At 37.7% G+C, this 19,699-nt stretch overlaps 1 protein-coding gene across 4 annotated transcripts; it reads left to right on the forward strand.

Moving 5' to 3' along the window:
- The first annotated feature begins 84 nt into the window (after positions 1-84).
- On the forward strand, positions 85-18,363 carry LOC100617632 (zinc finger protein 883-like). 4 transcript variants are annotated; one of them, XM_056796926.1, is made up of 6 exons: positions 85-696; positions 3,938-4,038; positions 4,581-4,657; positions 5,088-5,214; positions 6,598-6,693; positions 13,934-18,363. In XM_056796926.1, the coding sequence occupies exons 3-6, from the start codon at positions 4,625-4,627 to the stop codon at positions 15,439-15,441; spliced, it is 1,764 nt and encodes a 587-aa protein (XP_056652904.1). In that variant the 5' UTR covers positions 85-696; positions 3,938-4,038; positions 4,581-4,624; the 3' UTR covers positions 15,442-18,363. The 4 variants fall into 4 exon arrangements, with proteins under 4 accessions (XP_056652904.1, XP_056652905.1, XP_056652902.1 ...); XM_056796927.1 differs by having other exon boundaries at positions 85-462; XM_056796924.1 differs by having other exon boundaries at positions 89-696; positions 4,494-4,657.
- Positions 18,364-19,699: the final 1,336 nt, after the last annotated feature.

The raw sequence follows: 19,699 nt of genomic DNA on the forward strand, positions 1-19,699 counted from the left end.
GCAAGCCCCCGATTTACGGGAGAGGAGCAAGCCTTCTGATTGGGGACAGTGTGGCGAGCCCTCTGATTTACGGGAGAGCAGCGAGGCCTCTGATTGGCAACGGTGAGATTGCCCTGCGTTCCAACGCCTCTGCTCTCCCCGGCCTAAAGTTAGCCACGGGTTTGAATTTGCCACTTTGTACTCAGTCTAGACGGCCAGAGCTCCAGAAGCCAGGCCTTGTGGGTAACCGACTTGTGGCCATTCAGGAACTTTGAAGGGAGGTACATCTCCCGGATCCGATGATCCTGTGAAGGGGGAGGAGACTCCAGGAGAATTCTGGGAAACGTTCGTTTAGGGTATGCGTCCTTTCTCCTGGCGCATGGGAGAAGGGGCGGGCCTACATCTTCAAAGCTGGAAGAGGTCCCCGAGCCAGGCAGTTCCTGCGAGTTCCAGCTGTGCCGCCCACATACCCCGTGGGATCAGGTCCTGGATGTAGCGATTGGGCCTGGGAAGCAGCTTCCATTACCGTGGAGGGTAGATAGGGAGGGTCAGCTCGGGACAGGTAGAGTGGGGGAGGGTGCATGACAGCTCTCCCGAGTGTGGAGGTTCCTTAAAAGGGAGAGGGCCAAAGCCAGAGGTGTACTGGGTTGGAGGAAATGCTGGAAGGGGCAGCTTTTTTTTGACTCCAAGGGGAAGGGTGTGACCACTCTCAAATAGGTAGGCGTTTTTAAAAAAATATTTTTATTATTTCCTAATTTCATGTTTAATAGTCATTTTAAAAATGCTTTCAAAATTCTCTCCCTCCCCTTGAAAAAACAAGCAATTTGGTATCGATTATAAATGTAGTCATGCAAAACATTTCCATATTAACCGTGTTGCAAAAGAAAACAAAACAATAAAAGTTGGGTTTTTTAAAGTATATTTCAATCTACAATCAATTGAGTTCCTTGGTTCTCTCTGGAGGTGGTTAACATTTTTCATCTTGAGGTCCTTCGGAATTGCTTTGTATCAAGGCCTTGATTAGAGTAGCTAAGCCTTTCACAATTGATTGATCATCCTCACAATCTTGCTGTTACAATGTATGTTCCTTCCTTCTGCTCCCTTCAATTTGCATGAGTTCATTTAAGTCTTCCAGGGTTTTTATGAAATCATCCTACTGGTCATTTCTTACAGCACAATCATTCTATCACAATCATAAACCACTTGTTCAGTTATCCAATTGATGAACATCTCATTTTCCTTTGCCACCACAAAAAAAAAAAAGTGCTATACTTTTATACATATAAGTCTCCCTTTTCTTTGATCTCTTTGGGATACTGACCTAGTAGTGGTATTGCTTAATCAAAGGGTATGCACAGTTTGGACATAGTTTCAAATTGTTCTTCAAAATGGTTAGACTAGTTCAATCCCACCAACAGTGTATGTGTCCCAATTTTTCTATATCCACTCCAACATTTGTCCTTTTCCTTTTCTGTCATGTTAGCTGACCTGGTGATAGCTATGTCAGATCTCAGAGTTGTTTTAATTTGCATTTCTTAATCAGTAGTGATTTAGACAGCTTTCCATGTGATTATTGCTAACTTTAATTTGTTCTTCTGAGAACTGTTTATATCCTTTGCCCCTTTATCAACTTGGGAATATCTTTTATCTTTATGAATTTGGTTCAATTGCATATATATATGTGTGTGTATGTCTCATATATATGTATATGTATATATACATATACATATATATGAGAAGTGAGTCCTTTATCAGAGAAACTTGCTATAAAAATTTGCTCAGTCTATTTTCCTTCTAATTTTAGCTGCCTTGCTTTTGTTTATACAAAATCTTTTAAATTTCATATAATCAAAATTATCCATTTTGCTTCCTGTTATCCTTTCTACCTCTTTTTGGTCATAGCTTCTTCCCTCATCCTTAGAAGTATATTTTTTCTATGCTCCCCTAATTTACTTATGCTATCACATTTTATGTATAAATCATTTTATCTATTTTGACTATATCTTGATATATAGCATAAGTTGTTGGTCTATGTCCAGTTTCTAAGAAACAGTATTCCAGGTCCCAGCAATTTTTGTCAAATATTGAGTTCTTAACCTCCAATTTGGCTTTGAGAAATCTCAGTTACCAGGAAACTACTTAATTACTTTAGAATTGTACAACCTTCTTTCAACAACTTCTTTCCCTGTGTATTGAAATGAGAGAAAGAATGGAGACCACCCTTCTCAAAGCAGAGTTCGGGGGAGACAGCTGATGTTTAGGGTTGGCTCAGAGAGAGGAGAGGGGTTTTTTTCCCCCTTCTGCCTTCCCTCCTTAGCTATGGCTGCTCTCCCAGATTTGCTCTTGTCCCCTCTCCACTACTCGAGACCAAAGGGTCTCCCCTTGATCTGTTCACTCACATTTGATTCACAGCTTGGGGAAAAGAGAACTATTTTAATGTCAAATTAACTCAATCAGGGTAATACAAAGGAATAACTGGAAGGGAAAGAATGGGAAAGGAAGGTGGGAATAAGGGGGTCCTTGTCTCTATCTAAAACCTTTTTCCTCCCTCCTCGAGTTTGGGGGGAACTCAGGACCTGGCAGCCTAAGCCCCCTGAGAGAAAGTCAGGTTGACTCACCCTCGGTTTGGCCCATTGGCCACAGTTCAGACCCAGGGCAACAGGAGCTGAGGTAAAGTCTGACAAATTCAAAATGCCCTTTTCTCAGGTTGTTCTTCTCTGAGCCTCTTCAACTGGGAAATGTTGGGGGGGGAGGGGGAGGGATTTCTAGTCATAAGCAGGAAACCCTCAGGAGAAAATCTTATTCAACCTTCTCTCTTCTGCTGAGAGACCAACTCCTCTTCCAGCCAGAATCTTCTCCTCCAATATTCCAATCTCCTGGGGCCCTTCCCCCATGGAGATGATCAGATCCACACACTCTTTAGCCTGGTACTTTTCTTTAGTGCCAGCCTCTATCATTCCTGGCTGATACATATTAGGGCCCTGCCCAAATTCAAGGTTCCCAGGCACCTGGGAAGTCCCCAAAGAACCTCATAGCTAAGGAGAATTTACAAAGTATTTTGCATTTTTCATAAATAATTTATTTCAGGAACAAATGAGACAATATTTGTAAAGAGCTTTACAAGCATTAAGTCACAGTGCAGACACTAGCTATTATTATTATTTTTATTGTTATTTCTTTGGCTAAAAGTCTCATAGTAGATTCAATAGTTTAAAACAAACAATTTTATTTTCATTCAAATTGATATTTGCAATAATGTGGAGGAAGGCAGTAGTTGTAATGGGTAGGGCACTTGAGTATAGAATCAGGAAGACTTTGGTTCAAATCCCACTTCATATATCCTTTAGCTTTGTAGTTGGGCAAGGAACAACCTCTCTGGTTAGTAAGATTCATGTTAAAAAGAAAGATAACATTGAGGTATAAAAATTTTTGTTTTAAGAATTTTGTTTGCTTTACAGTTTTTATGAAAAGAGAATATTGGGAGCAATTAGGTAGCACAGCAGATAGAGTTCCAGGCCTGGAGTCAGGAGGACCTGAGTTGAAATCTAGCCTCAGATACTTCCTAGCTGTGTGACCCTGGGCAAGTCATTTATCCCCTAGGCCTTGACACTCTTCTGTCTTAGAGCTGATACCAAGACAGAAAGTAAGGGTTAAAAGAAAAGGTGAATTTTGTTTGTTTACTGAGCTATTAACACAAAAAAGTTACAGAATTCTTGAGAATTGCTAGCAAGGGAAAATATTCTTCATATTACCAATTTTATTTTGTGTATTGCATTTTATGGATTATTTCATAGTCACTGGGTTAGGAAAAGTACATATTAGAATTAATGTTTTGGTATGAAGAATTATATGCAGAAAGGTATTTTCAGTAATCTCTAACAAACATTACAGTTTTTGTCATTTCCCATAATTTCAATGTATCAACATTCACATTTTTAATTTTTGTGCTCTTTTCTAGGAATGTTACCCCTGCGAAAGCTGAGGATTGACTACAGGTCTGAGGCAGGACCTACCCAGCTCCCTGCTTCTATTGCATGCTCTTTCCATCCTGACCTCTTGGTGAGTATCCTCCAGGTACATCAGGAGCACCCTTGCCTCCCAAGCCTGGTTTCTGGGTCAGCTTCTAGGCTTTCATCACATCCCAAATGCCCTGGGGCCCTGTCCCCTGCTTTACCAAGGGGTCCTGGGTGCCTGACCTTGAGACTTCACTCATAGCTTCAGTGGGAAGGAGAACTCTGATTTAGTCTTTGAGACTGACTGGTTTCCTCCTATCAGGAGTTTGAAACCCCTTCCCGCCTCTTGGGTTTCTAGAGAAGGATGAGGGTGGAGAGTGGGACAGAAGAGAAATAATAATTTGGGGGGGGGGGGTGGAAGTAGTCTTTTCCAGTAGGTTCAGACCAGCTACATCCCCAAGCCTTGCTCTACTTGCTGCCCTCCTCTACTGGTTGAAGTTTCTCCCCTGAGGGCAGTGCCCAGGGGCTCATTAACTCCTTTGAGACCTTTCCCTCTGTAAGTCCTTGTAGGCCAACCCCCTGCCTAGGAAGTGAAGGGAAAGGTGTCTCCACCTCTGGGATCCTTCTCCCTCTCCCTTCTGCCTGAAGAGAACCAAAACCTGGCCCAAGAAGGGAGCCTGTAACAAGAAGGAATGGCCCCTGGAACCCCAAAGCCCCCATGGAAGGTGAGTGCAGTGCAACCAGAGACTTCACCAACATCAGCAAATGTGGTCATTTCCTTTCTATGAAGCTGCCAGTCTCTTACCTACTAATCAGTCCTTTTAAAACAATTAAATTTTTCAGTACTGCCATGCTTCAATCATAAAGCAAAGATACAAGATATTTTGTAAAATGCATACTTTCTCCCTGATTCCATAGGAAGAAGCATCTCATAGTTGTTCACTTTATTAAAACTACAGATAGAAAATGCTTTTCTCAATATTCACAGGCCCTCAATGACTATGATTTCAAGTATTATTATTGACGCTTGTAAATCATTTTACTTTTAGGAAATCCCTTCTCTGCATTGTTTCCTTCTGTAGATAGAGGAGTTTTGGACTAGATGAATTCTGAAGTCTCTTTTCAGCTCTAAATCTTGTGACTTTTTCTGGTTAGGAGTTACTGACATTCAAGGATGTGGCTGTGGACTTCACCCAGGAGGAGTGGTGCCTCTTGGACCATTCTCAGAAAGAGCTGTACAAGGAGGTCATGCTGGAAAACTCCCAGAACCTGCTCTCCCTGGGTAAGCATAACTTGCCTTGGGAGCTTTGAATCTGCCATCAAAGGAGGGTCTTCCTTTCTTCTCTAGTGGGCTGGATTTGAGTATTTATCAATTATTGGAAAGGTAAAAGTGGTGGTCTCTCCCCAAGGCACTACCTGGTTTTCCCAATAAAAGATCTTTGCAATTTGTGATAGGAAGCTGAGCCTTTCCCCTGTTGCTCCTGAAGCTTTCTCTTCCCTGTTTTAGGTAGCTTCAGGTTACAAAACAAAAAAGGGTTATAGAATCTCAGACTTAGAACTAGTCTCAGACATTATCTAGCCTAGTCTCTGTCTGGACATGATTTTGTCTGTAAAATCTCTAAAAACTCTTCATATGGCTTTTCCTTGAAGATGACCAGTGAAGGAAACTCCTTACCCACCAATGTAGTCCTTTTCACTTTGGAATGGTCCAGTGTTTAAAAAGTTCTTCTTGTGAACAAGTATAAATTTGTAGCTCGTTATTCCTAGCCCTGCTTTATATAGTAAACTTATCCTTATTCATCCTTCATTCTTACCCCAAATTCTAGTATAGATGGTAAGAAAGGAAGGGATAGGAATAACCATTTATATAGACCTACTTTATGCCAAGCACTGTACTAAGTACTTTATAAAAATTATCTCATTTGATCCTCATACTACCCCCTAAGTTCAGTGCTATTATTATCCCTATCTTGTAATTGAGGAAACTAAGGCAAAGAGTCCAGGAGGCTGAAGGGTAGCTAGGGTGTGCCGTGGATAGAGTGCTGGACCCAGAATCAGGAAATCTGAGTTCAAGTTCAGCCTGAGACACTAGCTGTGTGTATAACCCTGATTAAGTCATTTAAACCTGTTTGCCCCAGTTTCCTCATCTGTAAAATGAGCTCGAGAAGGAAATTACAAACCAGGCTAGTTCTTTTCCAAGAAAACCCCAAATGGAGTCAGGAAGCATCAGACAGGAAGGAAATAACTAAACAACAACAAACAGGTAAACGAGATGAAGGGACTTGCCCAGGGGCAAGTTTACTAAGCCACTAAGTATCTATGCTTAGTAGGCAAGTCATTAACAGAAGCAGAAGTCAACTCCGGTCTTCCTAACTCCATGCCGAGTGCTCTCACCACTAAATTATTAGTTAGCTCTAATTTCTAGATAATGAAAGTTATGGCATGTGCCTATGTTTTTATGAAGAAAGCAGAGATGGAATTTTTAGCATGATCTTAGCATGATACAAAAGGACCTTTAAGTTCCCAACAATAAATACCATGTCAGCCAACCTTGACAAGTCCTAGAACCCATTCTGTATCCTTGCTTGCATGATCTCTTTCCCTTGAAAGCAGTAAAATAGAAGTTTCTCTCTATCCTCCTCCCTTCCTCATTACCCATGCCCAGGAATTCCAGTCCTCAAAGAAGATTTGATCTCCCATTTTGAGGAAAGGGAAGCATCATGGATCCTGGATCAAAAAAGTCTGAGGAACTCTTGTCCTGGTAAGTAAGATGAAAGCCATTTTTGAGGGCTGTCATCAGAAGAAACATGGTTATTGTAGTGAAGGAATTGCTAGACTGTGGGGGCAGGAAGACCTGACTTAGAATTCTTTTTTAGATGCTTTTCAGCAGTATGATCCTGGGAAAGTCACTGAACCTCTGTTCCTCAGTTTCTCTAGCTGTAAGATTGGAAATTTGGACACCAGGGCCATTTACTTCCCTTCTAGTAATAAATCTATGATCCAATAGGAAGTCATTGTTTAGAACTTTGGGTCATGGAAATCTCCCAAATGCACATGTGCTCTTTCTTCAAGTCAACAAGCATTTGTTAAGCACTTACTACATGTCAGACACTGCTAAGTGCCCTAGGTGCAAAGAAAGAACCAGGACAGTCCTGCCCTCAGGTAGTTTACAATCTAGTGGGGTTAGAAAACATTCAGACAATTATGTGGAAAACTGCTCTATCTAGGATACAGAAGAACTAATCAAGATAGAGATGACAGGAAGTGACGTAGAACTGGAAGAAGCTTGTTATAGAAGCTGGTGCTGTAGGTGGGATTTCAGGGAAGCCTGAGTGGGCATTCTATGCATGAGGGGCAGCCAGAGAAAACACAAGGAATCAGAAGATGGAGGGTCCTGTTTAAGGAACAGGAAGGAGACCTGCACCACTATCCCATGTGTGTGTGTGTAGGGGGGGGGGGTGGATTAAGAGGAAAGAAGTCTGGGAAGGTAGGGGATAGGAAGATGATTTGATTTGATTTGATATTCAATCCTGGTGTCAGGAAACCACTGGAGTTTACTGAATAGGTAATCACATAGTCAGAAATGTGCTTTGTTTCGGAAGGTAAATTTGACAGCTATGTAGAGGATTGAGTGGACTTGAGAGAGATTTGAGGCAGGGGGATCAAGAAGAAAGCTTTTGCAACCTCACAAATATGAGGCCATCCAGACCTGAATTGAGAAAGTGGCAGTATTGGTAAGTAAAGGAGTACATGGGAGAGGGCTTACAAAAGTAGAACCACCTGGACTTTCTGTAAGATTGAGATGAGGATTGTGGGTATATGAGAGATAATGAGGACTGAATGACATCTGGGTCATAAGCCTGGATGTTTAGAAGGGTGGCACCCTGGATAGCAATAGGAAAGTCAGAAGACGGGAGTGTGGGGTGAAAGATAAGAGTTTAGTTTTGGACATGGGAGGAGGAGAACCAGGAGACAGTATTGTCTCCAAAATCTACAGAAAAGAGAATCTCCTGGAAAGGGGGGTGACTGATGTGGACGAGAGAGAGATACAATATATTGCAGACTGGATTTTACAATGAAATCTCATGCAAGGAGGAAATAGAAATTTGGCTGCCAATGGGGGATGGGACTGGAATCTCCAGCTAAGAGAAACAGGTGGACAGTTGGAAAAATATTCTTGTCCTTCTGAACTGAGAGGAACAGGAGCAATCTTGCTGATCTTATCCAGCTACAATCCGTCATTGATCTGAAGAGACCCAAATTAGCCATCTTTCCTTATAAGCTTTATTTTTTTCATTTTTTTATATGAGTCTTTTTCCATAACATGACCAATGTGGAAATAAGTTTTGCATGATCACACATATATAATCTAGATCAAACTTCTTACTACCTTAGGTAAGGGGTAGGGAATAGAGGGAAAGGAGGGAGAAAATTTAGTACTCAAAATTTTAGAAAACAATTGTTAAAAGTTATTTTTTCATGTTAATGGGTGAAATTAGATATATGTTTAAATTATAAAAGGCAGAGTTTCAAAGAAACCTGGGAAGACTGAGGAACAATTATAGAGATAAGTGAACAGAACCAGTAGAATATACTGTAACAACACTGATCAATCAGTGCAGTGAACAGTCATGACTAGCACAATGGTTCCCAAAGTCTTTTGTTCTTAGACACTCTTTCAACAGTAATAAGTGTGTTGGGAAACTCCTTATTCATTTAAATTACTATTCATATTTTTCATATTAATTTATGCATGTCATTCCTACAATAATGACTTGGACATCATTGTCACCCCCCCCCCCCCGCTCCTAATTTATGGATTCATTACTATACATTATTGTAAAATGTAAAACCTTATTCTACTTAAATTATGAAAACAAAATATAAATTATAATATCCTAAGTATAAAATAATTTTGAAAATGTAATGTGGGACTTTCTGCAAGGATTTTTTTAAAGAAATACAGTAAGGCTTCCTGCTTATTATCCCTTAAGATTTCCATTTTAAATTCTCAGATTTTGTTGAATGTGAATAACATTTTTAATCAAACCTTGGAAGGTATAAAATATAATGTATGTAATATATGAAATACATTTTAAAGTTGAATTATTTTTCTTTGAACAAAGGTTGGTAATATTTGGTTCAATAGTTGCCAAACAGTGTTCAGGGTTGTTCTGCATCCAATTTATTTAATAATAATAATAAATTTTTTAAAAATAATGACACAAATACTAATAATAAATAGCATTTATACAATGCCTATGGTATGCCAGATACTGAGCTGAGTACTTTTACAGACATTATATCATTTGATCCTCAAAATTCTGTGAAGTAGATTATATTATTTCCATTTTACAGCTGAAGAAACAGAGGCAAGAAGAAGCTAAGTGACTTGCTATGGTTGCAGTGCTAATTAGGGTCTAAGGTAGGGTTTGAAGTCAGGTCTTCCTGGCTGTTAGGCCCAGCTTTCTGTCCTTTAGAATTTTGGTTTGTAACCAGAATTCAATGAAAATACACATTCAAACATATGATGAATGGAAGGAGAATTTTACAAGCTTCCTTGCTGACAGATCAAAATTCATTGCTGGTTTTTAGCCCATAAACCAATCCCCAAATGAATTGCTAATTAATAAATGAAAGATTTACTTTTCTCTTTGCTAATGACAAGTAATGTTTTAAATGATAAATTCCCTGGATAAATTGTCTATATTGTTTTGCTTTAAAAACAAAACAAAACAATACAATGCTTTTATATAAAACAAGTTTGGTAAGAAAAGAAATATTCAGATATAAGTTTCTTCTTCCTACCGCTGGCACACTGTCTTTATTCTCACAGAAACTACAGAATGACTTTCCGATGTTGCCAAGCAGATCCTTTAAAAATCTACCCTGTTGAAGAATATTCAAATCTTGAAGAGGTTGTGATAGTTCCTAGTGGTTTCAAGATGTCTTGAAATGCCTATCCATGCCTAGTGAGCATGGTTTATTTTTGTGTTTTTTTAAAAACCCTCACCTTCTGTCTTAGATTCAATACTGTGTATTGGCTCCAAGGCAGAAGAGTGGTAAGGGCTAGGCAATGGGGTTTAGTGACTTGCCCAGGGTCACACAGCTGGGAAGAGGTCACATTTGAACCTAGGACCTCCCGTCTCTAGGCCTGGTTCTCAATCCACTGAGCTACCCAGCTGCCCCTTTGTTCCTTTTTTTAAGATTACATGTAGAAATAATTTTTTAACAATTAATTTCTGACCTGTTGCAATCCAAATTTTCTTCCTCCCCAGGCAGTAAACAATTTGACATAGGTTATTTCAGTATTGTCATGTAATACAAATTTCTTTAATCCTCATGTTGTAAAAGAAGACATATTTTACATATGTAAGAAAAAACTCATAAAGCAAATAAGGCAAGAAATGGTATGGTTCAGTCTGCATTCATACTCTGAGAGTTCCTTCTTGGCTGTGAATAACATTTTTCATCATAAGTCCCTTCAGGTTGTCTCAAGTGCTTGCATTGCTAATGAGAGTTTAGTCCTTCACAGTTGACCATCATACATTATTTCTGTTACTGTGTGCAATGTGCTCCTGGTTCTGCTCATTTCACTTTGCAACAGTTCATACAGACCTTTCAAAGTTTCTCTGAAATCTTCCTATTAGTTATTTCTTATGGTATCATAGTATTCTGTTACAACCATATACCATAACTTGTTCAGCCATTCCCCAACTGGTGAATGTCCCTTCAGTTTCCATTTTTTTTTTGCCATCACAAAGGGAGCTGCTTTAAATATTTTTTGCACAAGTAGGTCCTTTTCCTTCTTCTGATACTTTTGGAATATTAGACCTAGTAATGGTATTGCCAAGTCTAAAAGTATGCACAGTTTTACAGCCCTTTGGGCATAGTTCCAAATTGCTCTCCAAAATGCTTGTATCAGTGCATAGCTCCACCAACAGTGTATTAGTAGTCCAATTTTCCTATAACCTCTCCAGGACTTAACCATTTTCCTTTTTTTGGTATTATTAGCCAATCTGACAGATATGATGAGATTTCTCAGAGTTGTATTAATTTTTAAATTATTTTTTATTTTAATTTTATTAAATTAAATTATTTTTTTATTTTTTATTTTCATTTATATATATGTAAATACATAAAATAAAATTTTAATAATTTTTTTAATTAATTACTAGAGAAATTGCATTTTCTCTAGTAGTGATTTGGAGTGTTTTTTCATATGACTCTAGTTGGTTTTGATTTCTTCATCTGAGAACTGCCTGAAACTTATTTTGTTTCAAACATGAACGTGCTTGTTGTCCCAGAGGAAAAATATCTTTGTAACAAAATTGGGCAATTATTTACTGCTTAAGGTGTCTTTTACCTCCAATCCCTTAGACCATAGTCATAAACTTCCAATGCGTTCATGAACCACCAAATGGAAAGTACTTTTAAAGAATTAATAATGAATGTGGAGCATGCTGCCTACTTCTTGAAAAAAGGGTAAGACAGAATGAGATAATGTTTTGAATGTGGAAAATCCATGGATTTTTTTTTATTGCTTTTGTTATGAGGACTTCCTTTTTTTATTTAGGGACTATAGACATTCAAAGATACATTTTTTAAAAAATAAATAAGTTGCTAAAATTTGAATTTAGGAAAAAAATTTTAATTGTAAATTAAAATCAATGAGTAATGATTATCCTTAAAAAAAGTTACAGCCATGACAGAATCTTCTGCCTCTGGTTAATACAAAAATAGAGTTGGCAGGTATGATGTGATTTCAGACGTGTGTAATGTAAGGGAAGAGAGACCCTGCTGTTGGAATGAGAAGCCAGACTGAGAGGAGATCAGCCTGAGGAGCAGAGGAGGAGGGGCAAGAGAATCCTGGTAGTTCTGGAAGCTGAGTAGAAGTCTGAAGCAACTGACTGGCACTTCCAGCCTGGGAAGGGGAAGAGAAGGAGCATCTTCTGAGGCTCAGGAGAGTGTTGAACTGGATTTCTCTACCTGTTGGCGACCTGTCTCCATCCAGAGAGCCTCCATAACTCTTCTGTGATTTGTCAACAGCCACCTGATTCTCAAGAGGGATTTTGTCGGACTCTTCTGCCTGAGCCAACCTGACCTTTCCCCTTGGGTCTCACTCCCTTACCTGTCCTTTGGCCTGAACACTATAATTTAGTTAATTCATTAAGTGTAGAGACAAGAAGTGGTTGGTTGGAAGGGAGGCCAAGGCCCAGAAGCCTCTGACCTTCAGACTTTGAAATCCAACAGCAAGGAGGGTAGACCCTAGGGCCATCCTTCTCCCACTTACCCTTTTCCCCCATCCCCCCACCATTACCTTCCCCTTGACATCAAATAAATTATATTAGTATAAGATAGATCTGGGTTTGGGCCTGTCCTTACAATATAATAAAAGGATAAGGATTAGACTAAATAGAGACAGGATTTCAAAGCTGAAATCCTGTCCTAGTCTGTGACAAACCAGACCTGGGTTTGTCATAATTCTTCACAGAGGAGGGGTTTGATTTTAAACCCCTTGGCTCAGTACTGCTGGCAAAGGAACTCTGACATCTTTCCTTTGCAGTTTATGCCATTATAATATCCAGAAGAGGCTGATGGCCAGAGTGTCTTTGGGGAGTGGGATTAGAAAAAGTCATCTTGCCTTTCTGAGGCTGACTCTGCCCTCAGGTGTCTTCAACACCACTGAGGGAGGCATATTACCACCCTAACTGAATCTACCTGCTTCGAATCTATTCCTGCCCCTACTTTCTCCCTTTGAACATCACACTGTAGTCATAATCTTCCAGTTGAGACAGAACCTTTGTTCACCCCTCTCCATCAGTAAGAGAGGAGAGAAATCCTCCTCCATTTTCTCTCTCCATTTGCCTCCTCTTTTACACATGGAAACTGAAAAAAAAATAAAATTGAAAAGGATCACCAGGGAAATTACATTGTGGAAAAAGATGTGGTAGATAATTAAATCCGTTTTTAGTATATGTGCAGCGAATGACACAATATCTCTGAATATGAATAGAATATAAGAAAAGTTGACTATAACACTGAAAATCATAGGTGAAAAGCAATATTCTATTTCTCAGCTTAGCATGGATTTACAGAGGATAATGAAGTGATGATGCATCAAAACTGGCCAGTGTACAAAAGCAGAAAGCTTATGAGCCCAACAAAAGAAGTAGGAGAATCAACAAAAGTCATTTGAATGGAGGATTGGAAGTGAAATGGAGAATGGCCATGTCATGCTGGGGAAGAAGCACAGTCTTGGACTTTGAGTTTTAGTGTTACCTGGAGGGATATTGGTTTTGTCACTTGGGCATTGTGAGATGATGCTTTGAGTTATAAAGTATAATGAGAATCCCATCCTATACGTGTCATAGTTTCTTGTGAGCATCTAGTATTGTTGTTTGTGAAGCTCTTTGTAGATCAAATCATCCAGTAGATGTGATCTGTGTGAAGGGAATTTACAACCCACTCAGCATGGGTTGTTGCCCTGTGTCCCTACATTTCTGCATCCCTATGCTGTCCCAGGTATGTGACTATAAACTTGAATGGGACATGACTCTGAATTTGAACTGAATGTAAAAGAGGGATAAATGGGGTGAATGGGGAAGTGCTTGCTCTCTCTGTTTCTGGTGTTCGGGAAGAAACTTGCTTCTGGGGTGGCTGCAGGAAACACCCATGTGGGAGCTAGATTAGGCTACTTTAAATCTCTCTCTGCCTCTCTCTCTCTCTCTCTCTCTCTCTCTCTCTCTCTCTCTCTCTCTCTCTCTCTCTCTCTCTCTCTCTCTCTGTCTCATTCTAATAAACTTTATTAAAATTCTAAGGACCTGAGGCCTAATTTTACTATTACAGAGCTAATGGCATTTCCATTGATTGATTCTGCTCAATAAGTTTGAAAACTCTTTTTGATTGAAGACATAGAATGTCAGTTTACTTTTTTCCAGTGGAAGGAAGAGGATTTATTTACATGCTTGTGTCTCTATAAATATGTTTGTTTCCTTCAGGTGCAGTGACAAAGTTTGAAGTAAATGTGACTACTGCAGAGCCGAGCATTTTTGTGGAAGAACCTTACCAACAAAGCTTCATGAGTGATACTCCCTGTGACTTCAATTTCAGAGAAATAAGTGATTCAGATATCAAGATAGAGAAAAATGTAAAGAGTTATTGTGAATTTGATAAAAATGGAAAGGATTTCAGACAACATTCAGCCCTAATTCTGGGTAAGAAAATAACCCCAGGAAATGACAGTTTTCAATATATTGAAGATAGTGAATGCTTTACTGAAAAGGTCAGACTGATTCAGGCTTATGAGAAACCTCCTGAAGTGCAAATGTATCAAAGAAATGAAGGAGAAATGGTCCTCAGCTTTAGTGCAGACCTCATGAGACATCAGAAAAGTTATACTGGAAAAATGCTTTATGTATTTAATGAAAGTGGGAAGGCCTTCAGTCAGAACTCAAAGTTCATTGACCATCATAAAATTCATGTAGCAAGGAAACCTTATGGATGTAATCAATGTGGAAAGGCTTTCACCAATAGGTCCAGTCTTGCTATACATCAGAGAATCCACACTGGAGAGAAACCTTATGATTGTGATCAATGTGGAAAGACTTTCAGAACAAGATCCAGTCTTCTTGAACATCAGAGAATCCACACTGGAGAGAAACCTTTTAAATGTAATCAATGTGGAAAGTCTTTCAGACAGAGCTCCAGCCTTTATCTTCATCAGAGAATCCACACAGGAGAGAAAACTTATGAATGTAATTATTGTGGAAAGACTTTTACAAAAAGATCCACTCTTGCTAACCATTTGAGAATCCACACTGGAGAGAAACCATATGATTGTAATCACTGTGGAAAGACTTTCAGAACAAGATCTAGTCTTAGTGAACATCAGAGAATTCACACTGGAGAGAAACCTTATAAATGTAACCAATGTGGAAAGACTTTCAGACAGAGTTCCAGTCTTTATCTTCATCAGAGAATCCACACTGGAGAGAAAACTTATGAATGTAATAAATGTGGAAAGATTTTCACAAAAAGGTCCACTCTTGCTATACATCAGAGAATCCACACCGGAGAGAAAATTTATGATTGTAATCAGTGTGGAAAGGCTTTCCCAGATAGGGCCAATCTTGCTAACCATCTGAGAATCCACACTGGAGAGAAACCTTATGAATGTAATCAGTGTGGAAAGGCTTTCACACAGAACTCTAATCTTGCTAACCATATGAGAATCCACACTGGAGAGAAACCTTATGAATGTACACAGTGTGGAAAGGCTTTCACACAGAACTCTAGTCTTGCTGTTCATCAGAGAATCCATACTGGAGAGAAACCTTATGAATGTACACAGTGTGGAAAGGCTTTTCGACAGAACTCTAGTCTTGCTGTACATCAGAGAAGTCACACTGGAGAGAAACCTTATGAATGTACACAGTGTGGAAAGACTTTCAGGCAGAAGGCCTCACTTGTTCAACATCAGAAAATCCACACTGGAGAGAAATCTTAGGAATGTAATTAATGTGGAAAGGCTTTCCAACACAGCTCCAGTCTTCTTCATCAGAGAATCCACACTGGAGAGAAACCACATAAATGTAATCAGTGTGGTAAAGCGAAGCTTCATGTAACAGTTGTCTCATATTTCCCATCAGAGAATTTTTATTAGATATCAATTTTCTCTCTAATGAAAGAGGAAAGACATTGAAATGAAGTGCAGAACTTGATCAGCATCTGACAATTCATTCTGGGAAGATGCCCTAGGTAGATTCAATGGGAGAAGGCCTTCAACCAGAAATCATCCCTTATTTACATCAGTAGCTCCATAGTGGAGAGAAGCCTTTTGAATTTGCACTTTGGGGACATGATTTTCTCTAGGTAAAGGAGGACACTAAACATTAAAATAGTCATACTGGAAATAAGGCTTATAAAAACAATGCCTTTTGTCAATGTCAAGGTCTTTTTGTAGAGTTTGTACTTTATTATATATTAGAAAAATCATGCCAGAGTTAAAACTTATGAGTTCTGAAGTAATGAGGGAAGGCCTCTCACTGGAGTATAGATTTTGTTAGACATCCCAAATTTCATACTGTTCAATAAAACTCCATAAATATAATGAATTTTTTCATTTAAAATCCCAATGTTTGTCTCCTATTATTCCTTGATAATATTCCATAGCATTCACATACCATAATTTCTTCAGCCATTCCTTGATTATTATTCATTTTGCTTCCTGTTCTTTGGTGGCACAAAAAGTTCTCATATAAATATTTTTCTGTTGGACATTTATTTCTATAAAGATATTGTTAAACTTCAAGGTTGAAGAATGGAAAAGTGCTGTGCAGGGAGCCACAAGAACTAAGTTCAAAAACTAATAATACTAGTTGTGTGACTCTGATTAAGTCACTTAATCTATTCCATTCTGATTTTCCCCATCTGTAGAATCAGGATAATAATAGTAACTACCTCTTAGTATTGCTATGAGGAACAAATGAGACAGTATCTGGAAAGAACTTTTAAAGTATTAAATCACAATGGAAAAGGCTAGCAATTGTTATGTATTTAATGTATTATATTAGTAGGCTAAAATAGGTTAGGCATTTTTGATTGAAATTGATATTGGGAACAGCTTAGAAGAAGGTACTAGTTTTGGGTTTTGAATCATAAAAATGGGTTGAAATAGTGCTCTGAATTCCTGGGAAAAGACCAACAACTTAAAAAGAAGCTTGTGAAATTGAATAGATCATGTGCACAACATACAAAAATATATAAGTATAGGAAACATGGGTTTAGTACATTCAAAGACCTCAACCATGGGATCAGGATTTGTTTATCATTATCAAGTGCCAGAAAAACTGGAAAGCTGTTGGGTAGAAACTATTTGTGGACTAATATCTCACACTGTACCGAGATTTGCTCCAAAACAAATAAATTTAGATCTGAAATGTAGATATAAAAGACCCCTCTAATATGTTTGAAAAACCATGAAGAAGATATATTTTTCAGTTTTTGATAGATGATGAGTTGTCAAACAAGGAACAAAAGAATCACAGGAAACAAAATAGGCAATTTTCATCAAGTCAGAAAAAAATCCCAAAGCATCTAAAATGTAAATATAGCAATTAACTGGGGAAAATATCTGGAGGCTTCCCTGATAAAGGCTTCACATCCAAAATATATAAAGAGCAGATATAGATAATACACAGGTGTATAAAGAATGGATACTATACAGTAAGGCCAAAAAGTATGAACAGGCAATTTTCAGAGGAAAAAATACAAACTATAAATAATCATATGAAAAATATGTATCTGTAATACATCTGTATCCAGTATGTAATTCCCTAACAATTAGAAAAAATCTTAGATTGCTAAAAGGGATAAGAAAATGAGAATCAAATACTGGGGGGAATTTATTTTTTTCAACTGTATAGTTGACATTAGAATTTTGTATTTTTTTAACCTATGGGACAGAAAATATTTGTTAATTTAAAATTTAATTAAACAAGAAATAAAGCTCTAAAGCATTAATAATCAGAGAGATGCAACTAAATTGGCTCTCACATTCATACACTTGGCAAAGATAATTAGAAAACCAGCGAGGGAAGAACTATATGAAATTAAGCACAAGTTAATATTTTATTGGTGAGACTGAGTCACTAAATTGTGTATACCCTTTGAGGTACCACTAGAGGGTCTTTTCCCTTAAAAAGGGGGGAAAGTACTCAAGACTACAAAAAATATAACAGTTCCCCTTGTTATGCCAAAGGATTGGTAACTAATGTGTGATATTCTGCAGTAGGCCAATAGCTAAATAAATTTTGATATAGAAATTTAATAAAACATAAATATGCCATGAAACATGGGCAGTTTCAGTAAACCAGGAAAGAGCTATATGAACTAATTCAGCACGCAAGAAGTAGAATGGAGAGACTGATTAATGAAAATAACAATGTTGTAAAGGCCAATAAGTTTGAATAATGTCCAATCATTATAGAGGATTTATCATGATCCACACTACCTGCCTTCAGAATGAGAAGTGATTGATATAAGATGTAGAATACAGTGTTTATGGGACATGGACAATGTAAGAATTTATTTTGATTGACTACTTTCCTGACAATTTTTTTTTTCAATTTTAGATAGGAGAGTATGGCAGTGAGGGAGATCAGGAATAGGATTGCCCTTTTCCCCCACTTAAAAAAAAAAGAAAGAAATTGATGGATTTCTTAAATATATACAATAGAGCAGGAAGAAGCCTGGGGAAAATGTGGATAGCTTTAAAAATACCATGTTGAATTTTTTAATGACTCATAAAGAAAAGCCAGTTCTACATATTGGAATTTGTTTCATGTGTTAGTCTCATTCTATTTTATGCTGTATTAAGTCTTCTGTTTCATACTTGTGAATTTCAAAATTAAAAATGATAAAAAATTAATCGTTTTCTTTTTTGTCATTTTCATTAATTGTGAAGACATGGCAGGAAATTGCAAAATGACTTGAATGTGACTTTCTCTTGATATTGATTCTTTGGGGTGTGTTTTCACGTGGTCATTCATAGTCTGAATACTTCATATTCTTTTAGTATTTGTCTATCAGCAATGGCTCTTATACACAATTCTCTATATATCTTGGAGGCATGAATTTTATGAGCTATTTTGCTGTCATATTTTATATATTCTTCACTCTATTCTTAATTTTCTTATTTGATCATTTATTTTATTCAAACTTTTAGGTGTTATATGCTTTCAATGATCTTTTTTTTAATTAAAATCTATGTCTTATATTAAGAATTTGATAACCACTGCTTTATAGTATAGTTTGAGATCTGAGACTACAAGTCCTCCTTCCTTTGCATTTTTTTCATGATTTCCCTGGATATCCTTGATCTTTTGTTCTTCCAAATGAACTTTGTTATGTTTTTTTTCTAATTGAGTAAAAAAGTTTTTTGGTAGTTCAATGGGTATGGCACTAAATAAGTAGATTAATTTGGGTAGGATTGTCATTTTTATTATGTTAGCTCGTCCCACCCATGAGCAATCAATGTTTTCCCAATTGTTTAGATCTAGTTTTAATTGTGTGGAGAGTCTTTTGTAGTTGTGTTCGTATAGTGTTTGTCATGGCAGATAGATTTCTAAGTATTTTATTTTGTCTAGGGTGATTTTAAATGGAATTTCTCTTTCTAATTCTTTGCTGCTGAAATGCGTTGGAGATATATAGACTCCAGCAAGTGATCAGGAGGGTTATTCACTATGATCAGGTGGGATTCATAATAGGAATGCAAGGATGGTTCAATATTAGGAAAACCATCCACATAATTGACCACATCAACAAGCAAACTAACAAAAATCACAGATTATCTTAATAGATGCAGAAAAAGCCTTTGGAAAAATACAACACCCATTCCTATTGAAAACACTAGAAAGTATAGGAAGAGAAGGGTCTTTCCTAAAAATAATAAACAGTGTATGTCTAAAACCATCAGCCAACATCATCTGCAATGGGGATAAACTAGAAGCATTCCCAATAAGATCAGGAGTGAAACAAGGATGCCCATTATCACCTCTATTATTTAACATTGTACTAGAAACACTAGCAGTAGCAATTAGAGAAGAAAAAGAAATTGAAGGTATTAAAATTGGCAATGAGGAGACCAAGTTATCACTCTTTGCGGATGATATGATGGTCTACTTAAAGAGTCCTAGAGAATCAACCAAAAAGCTAATCGAAATAATCAACAACTTTAGCAAAGTTGCAGGATACAAAATAAACCC

Source organism: Monodelphis domestica, chromosome 4, assembly GCF_027887165.1.
Source record: "Monodelphis domestica isolate mMonDom1 chromosome 4, mMonDom1.pri, whole genome shotgun sequence".
NCBI lineage: Eukaryota > Metazoa > Chordata > Mammalia > Didelphimorphia > Didelphidae > Monodelphis > Monodelphis domestica.

Bases quoted from the DNA above. Each gene is read 5' to 3' on its own strand.
- LOC100617632 (XM_056796926.1), top strand. From the start codon at position 4,625: ATGGCCCCTGGAACCCCAAAGCCCCCATGGAAG. The intron at 4,658-5,087 runs GTGAGTGCAGTG...TTTTCTGGTTAG, and splicing joins CCCCAAAGCCCCCATGGAAG to GAGTTACTGACATTCAAGGA. The intron at 6,694-13,933 runs GTAAGTAAGATG...TGTTTCCTTCAG, and splicing joins TCTGAGGAACTCTTGTCCTG to GTGCAGTGACAAAGTTTGAA.